Source organism: Athene noctua, chromosome 1 (assembly GCF_965140245.1).
Source record: "Athene noctua chromosome 1, bAthNoc1.hap1.1, whole genome shotgun sequence".
Classification (NCBI taxonomy): domain Eukaryota; kingdom Metazoa; phylum Chordata; class Aves; order Strigiformes; family Strigidae; genus Athene; species Athene noctua.
The window spans coordinates 73,528,014-73,553,227 of NC_134037.1; the positions used below are offsets into that span (position 1 = coordinate 73,528,014).

Here is a 25,214-nt window from a genome sequence, read left to right on the forward strand (position 1 = left end):
TGCTTTGGTAGGCCTGAAGTTAAGGCTGGAGAGACAACAGAAAAGGCAGTTCATTGAGGATCACTAGTTGCAAGAACTAGGTACAAAACTGCCTGAGGGCCCACTTTAGAAAAAGGTTGAGTCCAACATTTTTGGTATGGTGTGGTAGTCAAGACGTGATCATCTACATTTCTACATGCATTAGGCAACGCACTGTCCCACTCTGCCCACAGGGTCGTCCAGGTACGCTGGAAGCAACCCACAAGCAGCACGCAGAAGTCCTCTCTGTTATGGCAACTCTCAGGACACAGCTGAAGCCCACTTATCTAGACCACCAAAGTGGCAGTTCAAGTCAATTCTAGTGCCTTTGGCTCAATCACCATCATGGCACACTGTCTGTAGTCTTGACATGGCTCTGACTCGGTACGGGTTGCTGAACAAGTCTGAAGCATCCACTGAAGTCTTTTCATTTGCTTTATGAGGCTTCCCAATACTTACTGCGGTAGTAAAGGCTGCATAAATAGGAAGGCAGGTCCTGACCCAAAGCCAGGTTCAGAGCTGTGAGGAGAACTGCCTGCAGGGTCTGCACAGCCACCACTGTCACAAATTGGCCTCTCTTATTAGGAGACAGCAGATATTGATGGGAGTTTCAACCTATTAATTCCTATTGGGATTCCTTCTTTGCTACAGGATCACTATACTAAAATAAAAGTTATTCCAACCTGGTTTTGTCTCAGGTCAAGCAACACAAAGAGAAACACCAATCCTAGATAAGCACAATCCTGTCATAGACCTGCATGCTCCCATTCTTCATATATCAGACAGTACTCACTGCTCCAATTCTCCCAAGCCCTGGTATGACTATGGGATATGTGAAGGGACAGAGACCCATCCAAAAAGCCAGGGCAAGAGTCCTGCTGACACTGATGTAGGATCCTCCTTTAGGAAGCAGGAAAGCTTCTTGTGTTCCTGCCCCCTCCACCCCCTAGAAGGGGTGGTCAGACAAGTCTGTCCTCCAAGTAGAGCAGCTACTACAGTTTTTAGTAATCATTTATATGCTTCAAGTCCAACCCAGTATTAAACAGTTAGACTGAAACCTCTGCTACTGGCTATCCCAGGATATTTTTAAATCTGAATTTAGAAGAAAAAAGTTCAACTAAAATACCAGTGCAGTGAGAGGAGACATTTGAGTTTACTACCAAAACCTGTTCACTGCACCTCAAAAAGGAGTTTCAGCCTTGGATACATTTTAAAAAATAAGTTTTCAAATAGCTCATTTTCTTTAACTTTAAGCAGCTAATGTCATTTTTTGTTTGAAAACAAAGAAGTCTGCAAGTAGTACAAGCTAATACCTCAGAATTTGGTCATTAGTTCTACCAAAAAAATAAAACTAATATCCAATCAGCACTAGGCAAGATTATTATAAATACCAATTTTAAGACTTCAGAAACACTCTGTATTTACACTGATGGCAAAATCCTATAGTGGCAATAACAAATTTTGCTGCACCAGGTACTTTCTAGGCACATTTCCTCCACTTCAAATTTCCCTAGCTTGCAACAGCAACTTTAATTACATTCACACTTACTATTTGCTTACTACCAGCATAGAATTCCAGAAAAAAATAGTAGAATTTTATATATATATATATATATATATATATGTAGCTGGTACTGGTAATCTTATTTGACCACTACATAAGCATGCAGTAACATGGCCACAATACATCAGTACACAAATCAATCAGTTTCTTACTTGTTTCTTCTACCTTACAAAATTCTAAAACTAAACTTGAAGCAGATGTCTAGAGTTTCAAGGCCTTTGATTATTATGATTGAACTGAATAACTCATCTAATGAGAACTTAACTAGAAACACAACTGATTTCAATTTGGGGATACTAATAGATGGTTAACTCACCTATTCCCTCAGTAGCAGGCTCAAAGGGCTCACCCTCATCAGCAAGGTGCTCTATCTTCAAGTTTCCTTTATCTATCTTCTAGGCATTCCTCCTCCTTATATTTTTCTCCAACACATGAAAACCTTGTATCTCTCATTTTCTTCCCACACAGAAATATATGCAGCGAAGCAAGACGCTCCTCAACTTTCTCAATAGCTAAACATATAACAGGTAATTTTCTTAGTGGTTTTTTTTTCCTAGACTTCCCAGTACTTGATTTCTTTTCCAACTCCCTCCCTAAATCTCAACATCCTTTAAAAAGCATTGCATGCAGTTATTCAGTATTTGCTTAACATCTGTGCATGATGCTGTCAATAACAAATGTTATGTAGCCAAGCAGCAATTAATCCTTTTGTTACAGCACTTCAAGAGTTTAAGTTAAACTGTTTGTTCAGAATGAGACCTGTTCCTTCTAGTTTTCAAGCAACAGACACTCTGTTGATGTGACCCACCTGATTTTCTTACCCTGGAGATGCATGTTTACATTAAAGCTGTCTTAAATCAGCAAAACCATCACAGAAATAGATTAATTCCTATCTCACGTAGATTATTATACCTACCAAGACTCAGAGTTTTAAGTGCACAAAAAGGAGCAGATATTTCACTCCTGCTTTTCTTGGTCATGTCCTCTGCGAATAGGGAAAGCTTCCCTCCTGCATTTTCCCCAGATGTTCCCTGCATGAACAGCAACTTTAAGAGTAAAAACCACCACAGGAATAATGCAAGGCAGAGACACAACAAGGCTGGCAGAAGAATAGCTCATCTCCTTTCTTCTGTGCCACAGGAATATACTATCCTGTCACCGCAGCCTCACAAGGCACACTAAATATATGACTACAAGCACTTTCCTCCTCTTTCTAAGCCAACTGGAAGAGCAACCACAGGAGACATCACACTGTCTGCTCCTGCTGTAAAACATGCAAAGGCTAGTTATGCCACAAAGCAGACCCCAGAAATACACTCTTGCAGACAATCTGTGTACACTGGAGAGGCACTTCAATACCAAAACAAAAACCACAGCTTCACTGCATATTTATAAGGAGGAACTTCAGTTCCTTTCATTAGCTACTTAAAAAGCCCAGAGGAAGCTCTCATTGCAGCCAGACTTGGCCCTTCTCATTGAAGCTGTCCAGCCAAGGCAGTGAAGAGCCTGGGCTGTAAGATTTAATTTCAGGTTGTTTCAGTAACAGTGTACTATTGATATGCCCCTTGAACATTGCTCAGAGCCAAGAACACCCACACAGCATAAAGACATCAAGCACAATGAAATATTAATTGAATGGGTCGATTCTCTCATCACTTACACAAAGGCCAAGAGTATCTCCATTAAGTAAAAAATAGCAAGAATGAGACCCTGTAAGTCTCCAGTAAAATCAGGCCAACTGCAAACAAAATAAATTTAGAGTTTGTTTTTGCTCACTGACACTTTAAGATAGCAAAACATGTAGAGCCAGAGAAGAGAAAGCCCCTCAGAGAAGTGACTGTCCCACCCACATACATCCTACCTACAACAGTAGGGACTGTCCCAGTCTTCATTGTTGCTAAGTATGTCCAAACCAATTGGTTTTAGAAGGGGTAGACTTCTATATTCCACAGCTACTTCAGTACAAGATGAATATGACAAAAGACGCAAGTGTGTGATGCGCACAGTTGGGCAGGAATTTTTTAGGGAACTAACATGAAGGAAAAAATTTTCAGAGTAGCATTTTGCTGTAGGAGGTGAGAGAACTGGTGCAGTTACCATTATTGACATTTCTGATTTTGCACACCATTATTATAACAGAGAAAAATTATATTTGAAATAAGTGAAGTCACAGAATGCCTCTGTGAATGTGGAAATTCCTAGAAACTTTAATGTTCAGACTCAGGGTTGCTTCTAAATATCACTTGCAAAATGTAGGCAGCTGCAACCACCTCAGAAGTTGAAAAGGTGTATTGCATGGTCTCAGTTGTTTCAGCCCATGTGTTAAATGTACATGAATAAGTTTGAGTCAGGGAACAGTACCCATAAGCAGACAGCATTTCAGACACCAGTTCAAAACTCTAAACATTGCTAACAAGTCTCAAATCAAAAGGTTTTTTTTTCCCCATTTTGGACATAATAAACTTGATGCTCACAAAAGGCTCTCAATGGTTTACAAACCAACAGGCTTTCCAGAACAAGGCCTGTGAAAATACCTGCCCAGTCAAATATCTGAAGTTTGCTAGTCACTAAGACTTCTTTATTAACACCACTGATTTCTGCCCTCAGAGTTGAGTGGGAAAAAAAAAAAATCTAACAAAAGGCCCCTTACCTCAGGAGTTTAGGAAGCTTTTCCTATAACTCTCTCCTTCAAGGGGTGATGTTGGTACAAACTTTGTCACATAGATCTAGCTACACCAGCTCCTCTGCTAGGAGCACAGACCAAGGAGACAATCTTCTTGTAGCAAGACAGGTCATTCACGTGGGCCTCTTTCAGAACCAAAGACATCCCACTGATAACATTAACAATGACAGTGGGGCATCCCAACACAGAACCAGATGAAATCACAAGCTGCCCCCAGTTTCTCTGGAGCACAGATTTCACTTCATAATTTTAAAAAAATTTACTAGAAGACTCCTTAGGAGATCAGAGCTGAATTGCAACTTCAGCAAGGTATGGGATTTAAATTTAAGATGCTGCAGGCAAACCAACCAAGTCTTTTCTTAGGGCTGCTCAAATTTTTTGAGAATTCAGAACTGCAGAAGAGAAGAAAGGTAGAGTGCCTCCTGCTGAAAGATCCCTGTCTGCCACACCTTCAGTAGAGAACTGAGAGACACTCAGTGTAAGCTCTCCCCTACACTTACCTCTGGTGGAAATAAAAAAGTAGAAACATTAATCTGAAATAATTTCTAGGCTTCCCCCCTCCGCCCCCTTTTAAAATTCCCCAGGGCACAGGGAAGGAAGGCCTCATCTGGAGAAAACTTTCAAAAGTAAAGCTGTGCATCAGGTTACATGAATTTGAAGTGATACTGAGCAAGGGCTGAGTGACAGTGGTCAGGTTAAAAGCCAATTAGGGTCTATACAGCTGGGTTCCCAGGTACTTACCACCTCACAGGTTTCTCTTTGAGGAGCAAGTCCATTTACCAACCTACTCAGCAACAGTAGTCTTGTAAAGTGTACATGTAACAAGTCACAAGTTGTTCCATTTATTTGAGTAAATATCTGGTAAATAAAATCATCGATAAACATTACAAAATTAAATACATTAAAAAAGCTTGCCAGTATACATAAAATTCACAAACATGTACTTTTTTTGAAAAATAAAATATGTTCAGAGCACCCTTGATATAAAATGCCTGACTAGCGTCACCTACCAGCATATGGTAGCTTATTGAACATTTCAGTTAGGACATTTTCCAGAAGGGAGTAGGAATCTCTTCTGTTCTTGCTTTTACAAGTAAGAGAGCCCAAGTTCTGAAGTCTCCCCACTTCTCTAGGCAGAGCCATAAACAAAGACTATAATATTCTTTGCCTACCTTAATAGGAGAGGAATCTGCATTCAATTAAGACCACATCACTGAATGCAAGGCAGTGCTTGCAATTTAGCACTGCCTTTCCTCCACTGTGAAGCAGCTTTTAAATGGTGATGGACATTTCTCTAGGCATCACTGCAGGCCCTTATTCATTATAGGTTAGCACGGTTCCAAGACACCATGAGGTGGAGAGGAAATGATCTGGCAAAGCAGAGTCAAATAATTTAAAGTCTACAAATTAAGCCATTAAAATTCCCAATTCTTATACGTTTCAGTCTAAACAAGGAAATATGATAATATTCTTCACTGGACTGCTTTAAGGGCATTTAGAAAAATGGCAGCACCCATTTTAGTAATCTAAATTGGTACCTTCTGGGAGAAAATTTGCAATAACCACCATTTAAATAATTTACTGTAACAAACTTTTCCTTCCATCCATGTGAAACAGTATTCACAACCCACTTTATAATTTATGTACAGACAAGCACAAGAAACTTGACATCCATGAGTTAAATGTACAACCAACTTAAAAACGTTATCCAACTAGTTGCAAGAAGTCTCCTAGCTCTGTAAATTTACAGGATCTTCTGGTTCACCATATAGGCTTGCTGCCCCTCGTCATTAACTCTTGGATTCTTCACTTGCTTCAGTAATCCTCAAGTGAAAGTTGAGCAGCATCCAAATTGTTGATGTTCTTGATAAAAAAAATTACACTTAAAAAAGAACCCTTAAAACACACAAAAGAAATTCCTTGAGTCAAAACTGAATAAAATCAAAAAAGTTGTGGAGAAAGACAACTATTTTAATAAAGGTCTTGTATTCAAAGTCCCATTTCCCTTGTCATGTCTTTTACAGAGTGCTACTACTTCGAGTTATTTATATACTCTTCTTTTGAGGGGGACTGAGTTTCCTCATTCCTCTTATCCGAGTTAGCAGCTCTTTGATAAATTCCTAGGAAAAAAGATTAGAAAAATATGAGTAATTTTTATGATCCCATAATACCATGATTTTGAGTTAAAAAAAAAAATCAAAGCAAGCTGTACATTTTTACTTAAGCTTTTACTGCTAAGTTGGAGTTTTTCTGGCCTGATCTCCATGAACCTTATATGCATACTCTCATCACACAGTGGAGGTATGATCAACTAGCTTTTCCTCTGCATGAGTGTTCAGGCTCAGTTGCTAGCCATCTTTCAGGCTTTTACTACACAGGGCCTTCTATCAACTGCTGAATCAAGCAAAATCTATGGCTGGATACAATGCAAATAGTCAAGGCAGACTTCCAGAGTTTTAACCTTCACAGAAATCAGCACTCCTGCCACAAGAGGTGTTTCTCTTACCTCTCCATGACACTACTAGCATTTTGGTTAGCTCCATACTCAGCTGGAACAGAAAGCTGACTGGCTACAAACTCAGCTGTTTTTCCTCTTGCCCCAGTACTTCCCAAGCTGGCTCAGCTCTCTGACCAGGTTCACCACTCAGCCCCACACCAACATTCATGCCAGTCTGAGACAGGGCTGGGACTAGGAGCCAGAAGTAGCATCACTGGCTTATGCTGAGTGAAACTTGTTGTGGAGCTCGGTAAACAATGCTATTCCAAGAAAACATATTCATGGACCAGGTCTTTATTAACAGTGGTATTTTCCAGTTTCAGCAGATTTTCTCTCTTTAAATCGTGGGAAGACAGAAGCTTATGAAGTTGCACCATTATCTGAAATCCTGTTGGAATACAATTTCTTATAACTGCAGATGCATTAAAAGCTAAATCACCCCCTTACTGTCACATTGGGAGAGTAATGTTTACCCACAGTACTAAGTATACACCTACAAAAAGGTTCTTACCATGAAATCATTTAGCTATCAACATGGAATGTAATGGAATGTAATTATGAATTTAGTCAGTCAGGTTGATGTGAAAGGACAAAAAGTATGACTTCCTAGCTTAATGCTGGAGGCTAAAAATTCCAGTGAACAAAGTCACCACCTAAATGAGAACACAGTACCTTTTAAAAAAGTCAGTGAAACATGTATTATCCAGGTGCTACACTGCATAAGAAAAGTCCCTGTAAATGTGTGTTTTAACTTGCGAAAGACATCAGGTTTTTCTGGTGGGACTACAATCCTGGCAGGTATCATCCCAGGAGAGCAATTTCCTTTCCTGACAGGTTATGCACATCTATACTGTACTGCATATACTGTTGCACCATGGTTATTGTTGCACCAACACTAACTAGCTGTGGCTTCAACTAAGAGCTGCAAAGGCAAGGTAGCAGACATGTCAGTGAGGGCTACACATGCTCACCAAGAGCCTTTTATATTCTGGCCTCTGCTCCTGAACTAACTAGATCAAGATCAGGTACAGGAATACATCTATGCATATCAATACTGCACCTCCCATCTGGTTAGACAGCCTAAGGAGATGATCAGAAAAGCATCTTTGTTAAGACCCCTAATCCTCCTCCCCTCCGTCCTAGAAAAGCTCTCTTCTTCCACATAGGCCCAAGCCACTGCAACTATATCCACTCTAAACTTGTCAGAATACAGTACTTATCCATTCAGAGGTCAGAAAAAGGAAGGAGATTCACTCTAAAATTACAGTTTTCAATGCACTATGCATTGGTTCTGTGTTATCCTTTCATCATTGCAAAGACCTGCTAGATAATCCAAAACTAATGTGGCATGGTGCTGTTTGAAACACATAAATACACTTTAGGATTTTTTACTATCAAACTTAAATGAAGCCCTGCAGCAAAATCATTATAGAAATAAACTCTCTAAAGTGATCTTAAAAGATTTTTTTTACTTGGGATTAATGCAATTAATATTGCCTTTCAACAGCTCTTTTCATAAAAAGCTGTACTCCCATGCCAAAACATCAGATTAAGACAGCTTTGGAAAGGAACAGGCTGAAGTTCGTTTCTTCCATTTGGAAGACTTTATTACACCTGTTAAAGCCACAAATACTCTACCCTCACTCACCATCAAGGCAGCAACAAGACACTGCAACTGAAAACTGTCTAACTGCTTCACAGAAGTTGAAAGCTAAGAGCATGACTTGAAGGGGCATCTGCAGAGTGGACAGGGAAATCTATGGTACTCTGACTGTACTCATTTGGGATATCCCTGTTTGAGAGGCACCTCTGCCATTTCTGTCCATTTTCTCCCACAACTCAGAAGAGATTGGAGCAAGTTTCCCTTGGATATGAAACAGACAGAGGTCAGTTGCTTTTCAATACAACATTAGAGCAAGGGAGGAAAGATCCTTCCATTACACTCTGAAGCAGTATCACAAGCACCTTTTTTTGCAAAACAAGATTATTTGCTTGAGGTTTTCAAGCAAGTTTCACATCACCCAGAAACTTCTTAGTGCTGCCAAAATAAAACTGCAAGGGCAACCCCCTAAGCAAATCTGATGTAACAGAGCCTATTCTTAGGGAAGAAGGGAGTTGTATTCACTTGAAGTACATACAAAAACTTAAAGTGCTTTACCCCTCAGGAACTATTTGCTTGAAATAAAAGTGTGCAGTACCAAACAGTAAAATTCAACAAGAGCATTTTGTATGCAGCAGGCACATTACAGAATGCAGTAGAGCTGTTGTCCACATCCCATGGGCATGCAAACCACAGCATTGGTTCAGTACATTTCTGATTTAAGTCCATTCTGCATTTGACACTTGCATGGAGCTGGCTGTCATTAACATAGTTGTGCTCCAGCACTTGTGCCTTTCTGGTTTTGCAGTTCCCCATCAAGGAAAGGCCACGTTCTAGAAAAGATACGCATTTTCCCTCTCGGAGGCAGGAAAACAGACTTCACAGCATTTCAGTAAGCCTTCACTTTATAACTAACCAACTCAGCTTTATGACAGTAATACCCTTTTTTTTCTTTAAACATCACTCAAAAATTGCAGTTTTATACCTTGTGGACATTTGAGTCAAGGCTTAACAGAAGACTTAATAGTGACATCTATCTCAGCCTCATCACAACAATCACTTTTACACAGAGCATTTTATTGAAATCCCCTTTAAGAGATATGCTGAAGTTTAGCATCATGCATTTCTTGAAAGTGGATTGCGTACACCATTCTATGCTAAAAGTAGTTCTGCAACACAGGTTGGATTATCTACTTACATAATACTTAATTCAGAGTTGGAGAAGATTTAACAATAATTCAGCTAAAGATTCAAGAACTTATGAATTATTCTCGAGGGCTACAGCCAGAAATACATAGGCTACATCTACTTTCAATAGAAGAAAAATCTCATATCAGCACTTTGGGCCTTGGTAAATGAAAAAGCAAAAATATATACAAACTCAGTTTAAAGTCTTTACAGATTTTCTGCAAGATCGCCTTTAAATACAGTTTTGATATAAGTACCGAGTCCTGTTAATTTACAAACAAAATCATTGTTTCTAGAAAATGTGTCTCTAATTCTAAAGGCAAATTTAAATGAGAGACAGAGACTAAATCTATAGCTCATTTGAACTCATCTATATTCAGCCTCAGGCATTTGTCTTCTCCCTCCTCTAATGCTTTCCCTTGAATCAAAGGCATTCAGTTCAGCAGAAGCATTCATCTAATGCAGAATAAAAAAATAAAGACAACAAACAAAGGTGAAATGATAATTCAGGAAAGGGAAGGAAATCACTCTCTGCTTTGGAGGTATGATTCAGTGTTTTAATGAGGTCATTTAATAGACAATGAATTCTAGGCTTCCTATTCAAGTCTTCCAATTAATTCTGGAGACTAATTAGACTGTCTCTCCAGATTTCTCTTCAACAAAGAGTACACATGTAGTAGGACTACTTCTTAAGCCAAAATTTAAGGTTTCTAGTCCTCCTGCTTCACTAGAGCATGAAATTAATCCTAAACCAGCTTTCTTCCACAGCTTTACTTCCCTGCAGCCAAGTCAAAAATCAAGATTTCCTTGACTGTTTGTCCAAGGCTGTTTCCTGGAGAGTGCCTGATTGGTTGGATGGAAAAAGTAAAGTCAGCCTGAAGATCAATCCCCACAGCTAACTGGAAAAGAAACTAAACAGTAGCTAAAAAACGCTATCTGAATGGGAAGAAAAAAAAAAAGGAACTGTACTGACAAACATCTTCCTTTCTCCACAGGCTCAAACTTGAAGCCGACCATATAGGAAGAAGGGAACTGAGGAGACACACATGCTTTGAGAGAATGGGGCCTTTTATTAGCAAGAACTGGTGTATCACCTCTGCAGACTTACTGAACAATCCCACTGGTGTAGCTTCTCCAGTGAGGCCACAGCACCATCAATGCCCAGAGAAGAACAATATACAGAAATTTAGCTTCTTGTTGAGCCCTGTACAAGGCACTGACTACACACCACAAAGCTTAGCCATATATATATATAAAATTATATATTAGAAAGATTTTTTTTTTTTGCAATCCAGGTATTCTACAATTCCACAGCATGTAAACAAGCACAACTTATCCTTGTCAAATCACCATTTGCTCCTCCATTCTTATTGCTATGGATATTTGTAAGTTGTATTCATGAGTACCTGCAGAATTAAAACACGCAAGCTTAATTCCCTCCAACATTGTAGTACAATATAGGGCAGATCTCAGCAGGCATATAAATGGTTTTAATTCACTGAATTCAGAGTGGTCAAATGGATGAACAAGAAATCATGTTTCTCTAAAAATGCCTGCCTGCGTGGCTTTTAAATATGCATGTTTCTTAACTTTTTTCTCTACAAAGTATCCTATTTGATTTCAAGTAATACAGACACATAATACAGTTACTGTGGCTTGATAATTTACCACCCATTAGCTAAGCTACAATAAATGTCTATGAGCTCCTAGGCTCATCTAGGTGTAAGGCAGTACACTGCACTGACACTTTAACACATCTTTAATTATTATTGCTTCAAATGGGTATCCTACATATTGTTGCCTTGCAATTATATTTAAAAAATAGTAACAATAACTTGAAATAACTCATAACACAGTAGGACCAAAGAAAGTATGATGCTTCAAAAATTTAGGGGTTCCATTTTAGAAGGATTGAGCTTTCTATTCATGTCTGCATACTAAGTATATACATTGTCTGAATACTACTAAAAATAGCTTCCAGTTTTAAAAACCACAGTGCCTGTACCACTCTGAAAAGCTGCATCACAACCCTGTCATTTGCTCCAACTAGGAATTAAACTGGGAGAAACATAGTTCAGCAAATGCATCTCTACCTTTCTCAAGATGGAAGTGTTAAAAGCTGCTGAAATAGTCCAGCCACCTAAGTAACTTAAATCTCTGCCCAAGTTCTCCGAGAATATGCACAACAATTTAATGTAGTTGATTTGGAAATCTTATTAAAATGGTTATTAAAGTTCTTAGCAAAATAACTTTTAAGATGCAACTTCATCTCCTTTTTCTCCTATTTTGCACTGAGTGAAGAATTATACTAACAAGATGGTCTGAACAGATTTAATCCAGCATGAGTGGGAGAGATCTCCAGCCCATTTGCCTAAAGCTTCGTCTATTTCTATGAGAAAAGAAAGAAGCAAAGAAACACCAAATATAACCAATCTTTGAAGAGAATCAAATAAATTTTCTGCAGACGTTGTGTAGCTCAAGTCCATAAACATAGAAATTGCCCACTCATTGGATTTCTCTCCTGTAGTAAAGACTCTACTTATCATTTCTCCTGTCATCACTTTGGCAGTCTCACCAGCAGAATCTCTAGTTCATATCAGGCACAAATATTTCAGATTTTCCCCAAAGCCCAGGCTAAATGGGTGGTTTTGCTGCTACCAATAGCATAGATACGCTAACACAGCTTTAGCCAGCCTTTTTTGAAGTGCATGTCTTGACAAAACCTTATTGATTTCATGCTCACAGTCTTCCTATTCTAAATGAGTATATAGTCAAGTATCAAAATCCTATCATCAAGATTACAAATTATATTTCAATTTGGTACATTCACTGCTAACATGAGACAAAATTCCCTGTAACCTACATTATGATTCTCCATCACATAGACAGTACCAAGACAACAACTTGACAAAGGTCTGAGCGGGATTTTCCAGAGGCAATGCACAGCACTGAGCAAAGCAATGGCTGCTCTAGCACATGGGTGATGCAGGAGGATGCTGATGCTGCTCCCCGCTCCTTTTCAACCACAAAAGGTTCAGATCCAAGATTTGGTTATGGCACTGATTTTGCTGATAGCATACCCTTTAAGTTTATGCAGTTCTAGAAATTGATTGTTGTTCTCTCACATCAAGCTCTGCCTTATGTCAAGACATGACACATACTGCTTTTGACCTAGGTATGACAGTAACAGAATAGAGAAGGGGAAGCAGAGAAAGTGTAGACTGTCTGAAGAATACTTCTAGCACTGTTTAGTTTTGCATGGTGGAAGACCATCATGTGTCAAAGCACTGTCCACATTTGAGATCCCAAAGCCTATAACATGAGGGCAGGCAGCTACTCAACTTCTCTTCAACAGGTACAACTTAACTACACAGAGCCAGGAGACTGTGGCTCAAGTAAAAGCACGTAAAGTATAAGTTACATACTGCAGTGATTAACACCAATAAAAAATCCTATACTTTACAATATGCTAGTTACCAAATGTATCTCTTAGCCACTGCTTTTGTGGTTTGCTGGGTTTTCTTTTTTAATTATGTTTGTTGAAACAGTGAAACTTGAAACAGTTTCAAGAAACAAGAAATTATTTTTCATTTATGTCACATTTTACAAAACTAACTTTTAGATGACTGAATGATACAGTCACATTGCATATGAATCTTGATTAGCAAATCAACATTTTAATTTAAGTATCATTAACATAAACTTAAATAGCACCCAAAAATCACACTCACTGTTCACTTTCCTGATTAACCTTTAGTTGCCTTGTTTGGGTAAATTACATGACTTTTTACAACAAGGCTCCCACATTAAGCATATTTCTATACCAATTAAAACAACAGCTGTAACTTCTTAGAAAAGTTTTTAAAATTTTAGACCACAGTCAACAGTCTAGCCATATTTCCCTTTGAAGAAAGGTTTCAGAGCACTTCCTCTTAAGTTAGTCAGCTACTATCTTTGGCCAATTTATTAAAGAGGCTGAGACGTCCTTCCACCTTTCAAGTGACCTGAGTAACACTGCTTCTTCTGACAAAAAGCCAATCCAGAATACATCTAAAAATCCCTCAGTCTTTCCTTAACCTTTAGTCTAAGTGGAAGACACTAAGTAAAATTGACTAAAAAATACACCTTTGGGTTGGTTTGGGGTTTTTTTTTAAACAGATGGGATAAGAGCTTCAAGTTCAACTTTCTGTCTGTACTATTTGTCCTTATGTTCTGAATAGTAGAGACATTACATAAGTTTTTCCCCAGTTAGGGATTACCGCCTTTTACAGACTGTATAACTCTTGATGCCAAAATCCCTAGTGCACTTGATTAACTGTATTTGATTGGGCAGGAGAAATTCCATCAGCTCACATCCATTCTCCACAAATCTTCCAGAAACCCGTTCACAAACCAATTACCTCAATAGTTTTGAATGGTCTGCAAATATGAAAGGATTGGAGATTTTTTAGACAAGGTGTGGATCCTCATACAGCAAGTTTAAGCCAAATTAAATGCTCTTCTTAGTCCACACATGCAGGTTAAAAATCACTATTTTTAAGTGACCTAAATTAGCAGTCATGGAGTATTACTGGGCTTATGCTACAGATGAAGAAAAGCTGCTGTTGTGAAAAGTCCTGGCAAATATCCCCACAGAAGAGTGGCTTTAAGTACTTGCCTTGATCCAAGGGCCTTGAGGACAGGCAGGCACATATGTCTAGGATGTTGTTTCCTGTGAACTGCCACGTCAACTTAATTTACCAGCACAGCACAAATATTCCCTGCAGTTCTATGACCAAGGTTTCCAGTGGAAAACTCACATCTGTCATTTGCCCTTATCAGACCTCTGAAATTTGTCCTTGCATTAAGTGTCAAGCTTCAGAGCCGAGAAAAAAATTTGTATTACATGTTCAGTGAAAGAGGAAGAGGGGTAATTATTTGATTCTACGCCTCCCTCATCTGCCTTCAGATAATACAGAGGTAAGAGGTCAGCATGTGAGTGGCTGCTCAACTCTTGGCAATCTGTTCCACCCACTCATGGCCCCCACTTTCTCTCACTAGCCTGTGACAAGAACCATGTCAGGCTCCACATGCTGTACCAAACTTCACACATCTTATGAAAAAGAACCAAGGTTCAACAGCACTTGCTGAGAAGGCTGCAGGAAGCTGATGGAGGTCACCTGTAGTGTAGCATTACTACAGTGAGACATCTGAAGACTTGTTTTTTGGCCTGTCATCTCCATAGTGGGAGATGTGCGTTATCTGCTGTAAAGAAAGCAACATACAACACAGACCAAGCTATACAAGTGTTACCATGTGAATCTTTCTGGGCCAATTCCCTGCACTGTCAAAAACATAGTACCAACAACTAGTAGCAATTCTGGAGAATTTTCCCAACCTGCCATAGAAATCAATAAAAATGGAAAAGCCCTGAAGAGCAAATCTGATGGACAGGGAAGTGTCTATTTAACAGTGGTTCTTCCTGACAGCCTGAATATCCTTAAACCCCAGCAGTTTAAGTGGCTGCAGCTGCAGATGTTAAGAGAAACCCAGCTATATGCAGCCTTGTTTCAAAACCCAAACACCTGGCTTCTAGTCATGCCAGCTGAAAGGTCCCCAATTAGGAAAATCCTATAAGGCACCCAACTCTATTAAATACTGCACAGCAGCCACTGGTGGGAAAGCACTGACTCTATAAATTGAACCAGAAACTACTTTTTTTTTTTTTTACAATGAGTCCAATTTTGTTACAATTACTCTTTCTAGTAAGCACACTTTACTATGAGTAGTAGTCTATATTGACATTGGACATGCTAATGGATATTTGAGTTGAAAGTTGCGTACTCTTAGCTAAATCCTGCTAGTTCAGGTTATCCCACAATTGTATTCTAAGTTGTTCACAAAAACAATTAGCTGAGCTGCATATCTACATAACAGTTTCCAGAACAAAGAATTTTACTGTCAGAGATCAAATCAAATGGCTTCACATTGAAAAAGTACACAATCCATCTCAAGTTGAAATTTCATAAAAATATGGTTGGGTTTTAACAATCTAATGAGAACTGTGTTTAGTTCTCTTGTAACATGACAGCTTTAAGCATTAGTAAAGTCAGTAAGGACATTACAGAAGACAATATTGATACTTCAGCTAGAATGATCAGCCGTTCCTCTGCAGGGCCCAAACCTTTTCTTACTGTAGTCAAGTGACAGGCACAAACATTCCTAGGATATAAAGCCCCAAGCCTATCAACTCCCCATTAATATTCCTATATTTACTTTATCCTAAGTATAAAAAAAGTTGCTTTAACTTGAATATAGCTACACCTTCCACACATGAATAGTATTTAAGAAAAGTCTTTTTACCTCTGTTGGTTTGTAGCAATCTACAAGAGTTTCCTAGAAGCAAAATATGAAAGCGTCAGTTCCAGTACAGAATAACAGTGAACACAAACAAGTCTACAGTATGAAACCTGGCAAGGGAGTGGGGAAAGAAAAGGAGAAAGAGCCAGCAATCACTGGATGAAGATGCTACCGAAGACTGAGCATTATAGCAAGTCACTTTTGCTCCCTGGGTAGATCATAAGGATTTTCAAGGGGAGAAAAATAATTGCTTCTTCCTCCAGGTTGGAAATTAGAAAGTCCCTCTCCAAAAAAGCAAGAAGCAGAGAATCCATGAACATTTCTCCAAGCAATACACATATGAAAGACAGTTCTCTGTGAGGGCATCAGTCTTTGTAATGCAGAAATACAGACTTTAGCTAGGTCGGGCATTCCTAGCAGGGCAGCTGCAGCAGCCAGTTTAGGCAGAAGCAGAAAAGCTATTTATAATGGCGTGTAAACAGCCTGGCCCCATGTCTCTGGCTAGGCAGCAGGCACTGAGAAAAGGGTACCAACAGGCACTACAAATCAGATGTGGTGCATCTAAGCACCTCCCTGAAGTGAGCTGAGGGCAAACCACTGCTCTGGGACAGGTCTCCTTCCTTTAGTGCATCTGAAAACATTATAAACAGAGACCCTCATATTGGTTTTATATCCTGATTTAGATACATGTATCTCTTAAGACAATGATGTTTTCTTTCCCCTTCATTCTTCCATTCATTAACTTTTACTTCAAGCAGGATTCAGAGAATTAGAGATGGTTTGAATTATAGAATTTCAGTAGACAGCTTCTGACTTTCCCTACTAATTCCTGTTGCTGACCATCTTATCCTTTCTTCAAGCTTTCAGACAAGTTTTCAAACAAGTTACTCCAAGATAACTCCATGGATTCCAATTTCTAGCTAGTATAGGCAGAAAAAATTTCCAGCATCCTAAGGACAAGGGAAGATTTCTGGTCTGTATATGCATGCATGTATATTTCTGCTGCTGCTAGGAATCACACAAACTATCTGCTCATCAGAACTGACCCTCAGCCACATCTTTTTTCTGTGTGACTGTTCTTTATTTTTCTATGTTTTCTGTTCTTTTATATACTTGTAAAAACTAAAATGTCTAATCTGTCTCAGCACATCTCCCTGTATTACTAGATTCTTTGTACTTATGCCTTTTATCAGCTAACTTCCAGAGGGTTTTTTTATCCTTAAAGGATTTTGATTACCTTTTTACAGCCCAGTAGATTATGCTAAATTCAGACCTAGGAACCTCACAGTTCTAATTCTGCACTTACAGTGGATTCAGTCAAACACAAGATACAGACACAGATACATTAATTCAGCCACAGTCCAATTCAAAATTAGAAAATAATATTACCTGTAATTTGAGAGCTCTCTCTTCTTCATTGGCTGCATCAAGAAGGTCATCAATGTCAATTTCTACATCTGGCATCTCTTCTTCCTGAAAAGCAAGAATTGCCACTTAGTCCAGAGATTTCCTTTAACTAGCCTCAAAAGCAGCCTGAAGCCAGGAAGGAAATCAGTAAGGGGTAGTGACTTGATTCCCTGCTCCTGGGCCAGCAGAAGGCCAAACCCCGGCCACACAGGAGGTGACAGCTCTTCAGCAACCCTTCCCACACAGCCAAGAGCTGTGTTATTAACCCATGCCCAGCAGCACAAGTCATGCTATTCTCACAGTACTGGGCAATAGGATGAAGAAGAGGTCAGGGAAGAGGAAGATGATGAGAACTACTTCAAAGCAATTTAATGGCTTGCTAACAATCTTCACTGGACTGCTTATTTTATTACACTATGGAAGAGCTCCCTTGCTTAAAGTTGGGTTACAAGGATGATAATACATGCCCCTTCAGAAAAGCCCAGATTTCCTGTGCCTGCAGTGAAGTATGAAGTCTAAAGGCATGGAGTTTTTACAGAAGATTTTAAGCCTCCTCCACCCATACACTACTTTCTTTGCATCACCAGCACATCAGTCACATTGTTCCCTGAGTCAGGGCAGCAGTCCACACATTTTGAAGGACCCCTGAGCTCTGGAATCCCAATGAGAATTCATCATCCACAGATATTACCACCTACTGCATTTACAATTATGCAAAAAAGATTCTGCTGGACATTCTTTGCATTTTCTCACCATAAAAGGTACTTTCAAAATGGTAAAGCAGCACCTCACTGCACATACAAAACACTCTGGTCTCAACCTTCGCGCCAAGTCCCACCCTCACAGTGGCCTCAGTGCCACAGACACACAACTCCCCCCTTGCCCCTGCTCCACTCAAGCCAACGCATGGGCGTTGCAAGGCTGCCCTCTCCCCCAAGTACACTGTCATCAATCATCTCACTGGTACTGAATCACCTTGGCACCTCCTGAATGAAAGCAGAGACCTGGAAGTGTCTAAAGGGGAGGATGGATTTGAGAGTCAAGTTGAAGCAACAAGACCACCATCCCCAGCACCAGCTGTCTTCTTGTATCCCACCAACACCTTTTCAAGATGCTTTAAATAAGTGTGGTGGTTGCAGCAATTTGCAAGAGTTTCAACAACTGTGAAAGACACTCTAATAGCAACTGACACAGGTAACATCAGAATTACTCCTCTACTGGATAAAAGAAGAATCCAAACATTAGCAGGGAAGACAAGAAATTAGCTTGAGTTAATCTAAAGAAAGGTAAGTATCAAAGTGTCAAACTATCTATAGCAGAAACTCCAGCTAAAATGTCAACTGTTCAACTTTTATTTGGGAGTGAGAAGGAAGGGCAGAAGTAGGGTGATAAAGTTCCCCATTCCCCACCTCTGAAGGAAAGTGTGCAGGAACACAACAGTGCAGCTGTGCAGGCTCTGTTAGACCCAATGAATGAAACACATGAAGCACATCTTTTGCCCAATTAGCAGGTTCACTCTTTTTCAGCATGCATTTTAGTTAGAAAAGGACGAGCATTTGTCGAGACGAACCATAAAAATACTAGTTATTCTAACACAATCTGGCAATAAAGAAGTTTTAACATAACGCTATACACTCATTAGGAAGCAGTGAAGGGAAGAGGAGAGAAGTCTTCCACAGACTACAAAGATATTCAGAAAAAGCCATCAGAATTGGAAAGGATAAAGATTAATCCCTAACAGTAGTACACTTAGTAGCTTACTTCCAACTTTACACTATTCACATATCACATTAAGAACCAGAAATTCCCCAAATAGACAGTAAACCTCCTGAACGTTTTATCTAAGCAGTTCATTATAAATACTGTTAAGATAGGGTGCCTGGAGTTACCATTAATACTGTAACCTTATCAGAATACACATCCATGGACCCGTGTAAGTGCTGATTATGCATGTTTTGTCAGATAAGCATTTTGAACTCTTGCCTGTGGCAGTGGCATTCTGGCAAACTGAAATTATGTTGAAATGTGACATCAAGGGAGAATTCCCTAGAAGGTATACAATGCTTTATGATCACATTTCATTGAAGCTGACCAGTCCTGAAATATTTGTTTTACTCTGATTAGTACCAGTCATGTGGGAGAAATGCTTGCTTCTATCCCTTTTCACTCATTTTCTTCAAATCAACTTTCTCCTACATCTTCAAGGTTCACACTGCCATCAGTCCAGAGGGCAACTGTACCACTAATTCACTGAAGCTTTGGTGTAAGAAGTAACACAGCTCCTCTACATCAAGGAAAGATGCAACAAAAACTAAAGTAGGAATACTTCAGAAATGAGGGATTATAGTTCTGTCTGACATCCCACCGTTCAATTAAGCTACATTTTTCTTTAAAAGCTCATGTGTGTCTTCATCACTTCACTGCAGATTTGAACTCTGATACAACACAAATGGAGGGGAGAAGCCAAAAAAGGTAACTCTTGCTCTTATTTTTGGCTGAATGAACAAATATAATCAAAGCAATTTTTTCCCCATCGAACTACTGTGCCTGAACGATCTCAAGAGTTTTAAATTAGGCATGAGAAACATATGCCTAGGTCAGGAGTCTGACCACTACACAACAGCTGTAACAACAAGGATTTTTTTTGCCCGATTTTAGTGGCAAGATAAGTGGTTGAACCTACTACAATTAAGAAGCTAGATCCACATTAGGCTTTGACAAGCCTGAAAGGGGCTGTGCAGATCTGAAGGGTGGTATTGCAAGGGTCATCTTAATGCCATGAGGCTGTACAACAAAACCAAAGCACTGCCATATTCTGCTCTTGTCAGAGGGAAACAGGGTCATCATCTGCAAACAGCAAATGGGGAAAAAAAAGAAGCCACAAGAAGCATGCTGACAGGGAGCAGCCCCCAGAAAAGCTAAAATAGAAGAGGTGTGGGGCTTGTGGGTGCAAACACCCATCATTTGAAACAGGTGAGGGAGAGAATGGACACTCTTTTTAAGCACCCTTTCCAGTTTGCATTAACAATGTTGGTAGGAAATGAGCTGATTTCTTCTTGACTATTCAGGAGTCAAAAAAATCAAGTTAGTTTCCATGCTATTTAATGTAACTTAAATTCAGCCTTTCATTGGAAGATTGCCTTTGATTATTTAGGTTGCATGAATCCTTTGCAGGCTACTGACAAAAGACCTTGGGGCACAGACATGAACTATACTAGTAAATAGCTATAGCAGTTCAAGACATTATAATCTCTCCAACTGTTTACTTTTTAGCCTCTGACAGAGGTGGTCAGAGACCCAGCAGTGAATGGACCAGAAACAGGTGAGCATCCTTTAGTGAGACTAGGGGAAAGGTCTGAAACCACCTCCCAGAGCAGCTGAAGCCAAAGGGCTGGATTTTGCAGGGACAGCTGAAGAACACTCACACACTCTAGTCTGCTGACCCCGAAGACAGCACCTCCAGCACAGCAAGAGCAGGTCTAACATCATTACAAGTATTTACCAACATTTATCTGAGTCTTTAAAATTTAAAAGGGCAACAGTTGTCCTATAGATAAATTTCACTCTCAAACTAGCCTGCTAGCTATCCCTCATCCTCACTGTCCATTCACTGTGTATCATCTCATTCGCAGTGCTGGGAAATAATGAAATAGGTTGGTTTGGTCTTTTCTTTAGATTTTAAGTTTGGGAGAGAAAGTAGTTAAACTCGGCAAGAAAAGTTAAAGCCATCATTTGTATAGCAAGTTTGGAAATAAACTGAAAGGACGGCAAGATAAAAATGAAGGAAAAGGAGGGAATGAAGACAATTCAGACATAAAAAAAAGTTTCAGACTACATGAATCAGGGATTTCTCTCAAAGTCCTGAAGATGGCAAGTGATCAAAACCAAACTAGAAAATAATAAGATCAGTTCTTCTAGAATTATCCATTTAATACATGATTTTTTTTTTCCCTGCAAAGAGATATTTGCTGGACATCTAACACAGACCTAAACAAGTTCATCTGCAGATATGTATGGCATTGCCCCAATGCAAGACAATGGTTTCAGTCTTAGGATGATAAATGTAAGTGCCATAAATTACCAGGACTAGAAGCTGTTGGCTGCATATGCAACCTGGTGGGATTATGAATGGGTTACACTATGTACAGGTAAAAGAATACTACCAAACAGTCATTTGTATGAAACAAAGGAAAAACCCATGTGTTCCTCATTTCAAAGTATTCCATCATTTTGAGGGACTTACAGGTCAGAGCAAAAGTAGATAAAAATGAGAATAAAAAGAATAGTTTAAGTCATCAAAAATCATGAATCCAGAATCAAAGAAAGTTCTGACTTAAAGATAATCCTAGTTAAGTGGAGAGTCAGAATGCAACAGCTAAAAATAAAGCTGTCTGCAACACAAAAAGGCTGCTAGTGTCTATTGATTGGCATGAGGAACAGAAGATTAGGAAAGGATGTCAAATACAGTGAGACTCAGAAGGGCCAGGGTTAGAGACACTTGCAGTAGGAACAAGAATCCTCAGTGGTAGAGCCCAATTACTAAATGACCATATGTCTTCTCCAACCCTAAAATATTAACAGCAGTAACGCTGTAGCAGCCATGATGATCTAATGTTAGATACTCTCATTTCTGTTGGTCCAGGTGAAGTAGTTCATGCAACAGTGAACAGTTTGCACAGTTGATAACCAATGAACAGATTTAGGATGCTGCTCCCAGTATGACACAATCCTTATCATGCAGATGCATGCTAGTTCCTCCCCCACCAGACACTTACCTAATAAGCAACCCATCAGTTGAATGTGAAATCTCAAATGTACCAGAGTTGAAGGCCTCACAGCCCCAAGCACTTGCCATCCAGTCTTGGCTCCAACTAAGAGTTAGAAAAGCCTGTGTTGCCCCCAGGCTGTTCTAACCACAGCAGCAGCCTCTTCTACCAACACTAACTCTACCCTTCTTTATGTTCATTAAGTACAAGTGCAGAGACATTAAAGGCAAAGTTACCAGATTTGTCCACTCATTTTGAGTCAATGATTCTACTGTTTCTGAAAAAAATCATGATTTATCTGTGGCACTGTGGCTATCTACAGAAACCTTCTCTTGTGCTGAGTTTGTCTTCAAGCCTGACCTCATGTGGGTTCAGTTATATACCCAGGAAGGGAGGGAGACTAAGTGCATCCACCTGTCAAGATAATGTCTTATGCAAGTCACCCAGTATCTCACGGGAACACCAAGTGCATCTGTAACTACATAACACCGTATGAATGACTGGGAAGAAGTCAAGGACATGCTGTTTTATCTATATGGTCTAGATCGGATCTACCCTCACCACTGGAGCTCGCAAGGGACTGTGCCCACAGCTTCACACACACACCACTAGAGGGAGGTAACACTTTACAAACACAGCAAGGGCCCCTGAAGTTGCTGGTAGAGCATGGAAGTCTGCTGAGATCTAGATTGAGTTCTCAGGTCTGGAGAAAAGCAGTCCCAATTTTTGTTCTCAAGTACCCATTTCCCTCTGCTCCTGTTCTTAAAAATTCAGTCCTCAACTTCTACCGTCATGGCTTGGTTCCTGTAAAACCCTACCTCTTCTGCTCCTACTTTTTGGGGTACTGCTTCTACCTCCTTCCTATGTATCCCCTCTCCTCAGCTGACAGCCAGAGGAAGGATCACTGCAAGCAGAGAAAGGGGTAACTCCCAGCTCCCAGGCACTGTGGCCAGGCTCCCTGCCAAGACGAACAGCAAGAGTCCAGCCCCTCCTAGCCTACAGAAGAAGCTTGTTCACATAAGACAGTCATTGAGCTTATTGCCAAACTTTAATGAGTCTGGGCACATGACAAGCACAAGTGAAACAGAGGGGAGATGCTTGATTAAACTGAGAACACTTTCATAAACTGGCCACAGGCATCTAATACAAAGCAAGTCTGCTCCCTCCCAAATTTATAAGATCAGACATACTAGAGCTTCAACTAAGCTGTGGAAAGTCCTCATGCAATGTGGAAAAACACCTTTGTCCTCCTAATTTTAGTCTCAACATCAGAAATAACTGAACTCTTACCTAAAAATCTTTAAGAGATGTTTCAGCTGAGTCAGGCACCTACTGCAAATGTCTTCAGCTCAGATCATTTTAATTTAGACAATTTTTAAAGTGTGTTTTCCAATTGTTTAATCAAGGGTAATGCCAAGAACAATGCTTATGGGGCTCTGCATGGAGAAATACACACCTTGTGAAGCAGAGGGGGAGCTTACCTAGGAATCATCAGTGCCTGGCAATAAAGAGGAAGTAACAAAGCTGTGGGGAGAGGTTATTATGCCAGATGAGAAAGATGGACAGAGACACACATGCACAGTATAGCATCTATACAGACAGATACAGCTGGACCCTTGCTTGCTCAGCTAGTGTGCACAAACTGCATGGCCCAGAAGTTACAGCTGCATTAGTGCAGCTTTCAGATCAAGAGAATAAACCCTGTTGGCAGAGCATTTACTTTCAGGTGCCATAGTTTATTGGAAGCAATCGGATTTCCAGACCAAAGCTTACCCACATTGACCTGGCTCAGAGAAGAAAGAGCTAGCTAAAGCCTGTCTGTATCTGCCAGTTCACCCTATGTTGTTAAACAGATAAATGGGCAAATAGCCTGAAGCTTATATTAGGAAGAACACACCTTACTCCAAGGAAATCCTAAAGAGAAGACCTGTTGGAGATTCATGTCTGAACTCGGGAAACAGGGAACACTCTCAAGCTCCCAGGTCTAAAGAGTAACCTAATAGCATCCCAGATCCATGTCAGTATGCAACTTAGGTATGTGTTGCCCCCAACCAGAGGCACACCGAGAAAAAGCACAGGATTACAAGTTAAAAGGATACCACCATGCTCCTTGGACAATTGGAAGAGCAAGCCTCTCCCACCACCAAGCCAGCCCTCAGTGAAACAGCAGGGTTAGGAATTCTTCCTTCTTCCTCGTTTTACCCCAGCACAAATACCCTTCTAACAGACCCACTTCAAAACACAGAGACAGATTTGCAGAAATAACCTTATTTAAAAAGTCAGCAAAGTCTGGGAGGACAACACTGAGCGGATGATATGACAATAACTAGATGCCTTTGCATTTTACAGACTAGTACTTTCTGTATAAGACATACCTTCAATATATCAGTATGTCCATACACAGCACTAAGCAGCTGATCAGCAAGTGACTCATGTTTTCACAAGTCCTGTGAGTCAAAGCTTCAAAGAGTAGGGAGCTCACTCTTGACCACCAATGAGCAAGGAAGAGAGAAGACTGAAGCTCCTTCTTTAGCTTCAACAGCTCAGTCATTATTCCTGGTGAAGAACCACATAGTTTTCACAGTATTGTCAACTGCAAATATTGAAAAAAGCAGCACACAGGGTTGCAAAACTGTACTGTGACAAGGTGACAGTAACCTGTTGGTTTAACACACTCATCTAGATGAACAAACTAGAGTATGCTCTCCAATAAACAGCAATATAGAGTCAAAGGGAGAATGAGACTGGAGATGAGAAGGGCTTTTACTCACATTTCATTTAAACCATTTGCAAGCATTTTGGTGAAAAATATGGTTCCTTTTTATAGGCTTGGTAAGAAGTTAACCCTAGTTAAAGAAACACTAGCCCACGGTGCATCTGAAGCAAATGGTTTCCTTGGCCAAAATGGAACAAACAGAGAGAGGAGATGGATCCTGTGAGAATGCCTCCTTAATGGCTGGGACTCTTATGAGTTTTGAATATTTAGGATCACTTATTCCGTTTTGAAGGCTATGAGTGCGCATAAAGTTAGCCAAGTGAGACACAAAGGAAGACACACATAGCTGAAGTATAAGGGCAGCCTCTAAGTAGCTTGGCCTCCTCCATACCCATCACCATTCCCCTTTATAATTTCCTGTTATACTGGTAGCAGA

General features: G+C 39.9%; 1 protein-coding gene across 2 annotated transcripts in view; it reads right to left on the reverse strand.

Annotated features, from left to right (window-relative positions):
* Positions 1 to 5,084: 5,084 nt before the first annotated feature.
* The window catches only part of PPP1R14C (protein phosphatase 1 regulatory inhibitor subunit 14C), a 52,652-nt gene continuing 32,522 nt past the window's right edge, over positions 5,085 to 25,214 (reverse strand). The window contains exons 2-4 of one of the 2 annotated variants that reach the window (XM_074924665.1): positions 17,279 to 17,362; positions 15,893 to 15,925; positions 5,085 to 6,385 (exon numbers count right to left, since the gene is read on the reverse strand). In XM_074924665.1, the coding sequence (XP_074780766.1) occupies positions 6,311 to 6,385; positions 15,893 to 15,925; positions 17,279 to 17,362 (192 nt within the window). In that variant the 3' untranslated portion in view covers positions 5,085 to 6,310. The remainder of the gene's footprint in view (positions 6,386 to 15,892; positions 15,926 to 17,278; positions 17,363 to 25,214) is intronic. The other variant, XM_074924675.1, reaches the window with a different exon arrangement.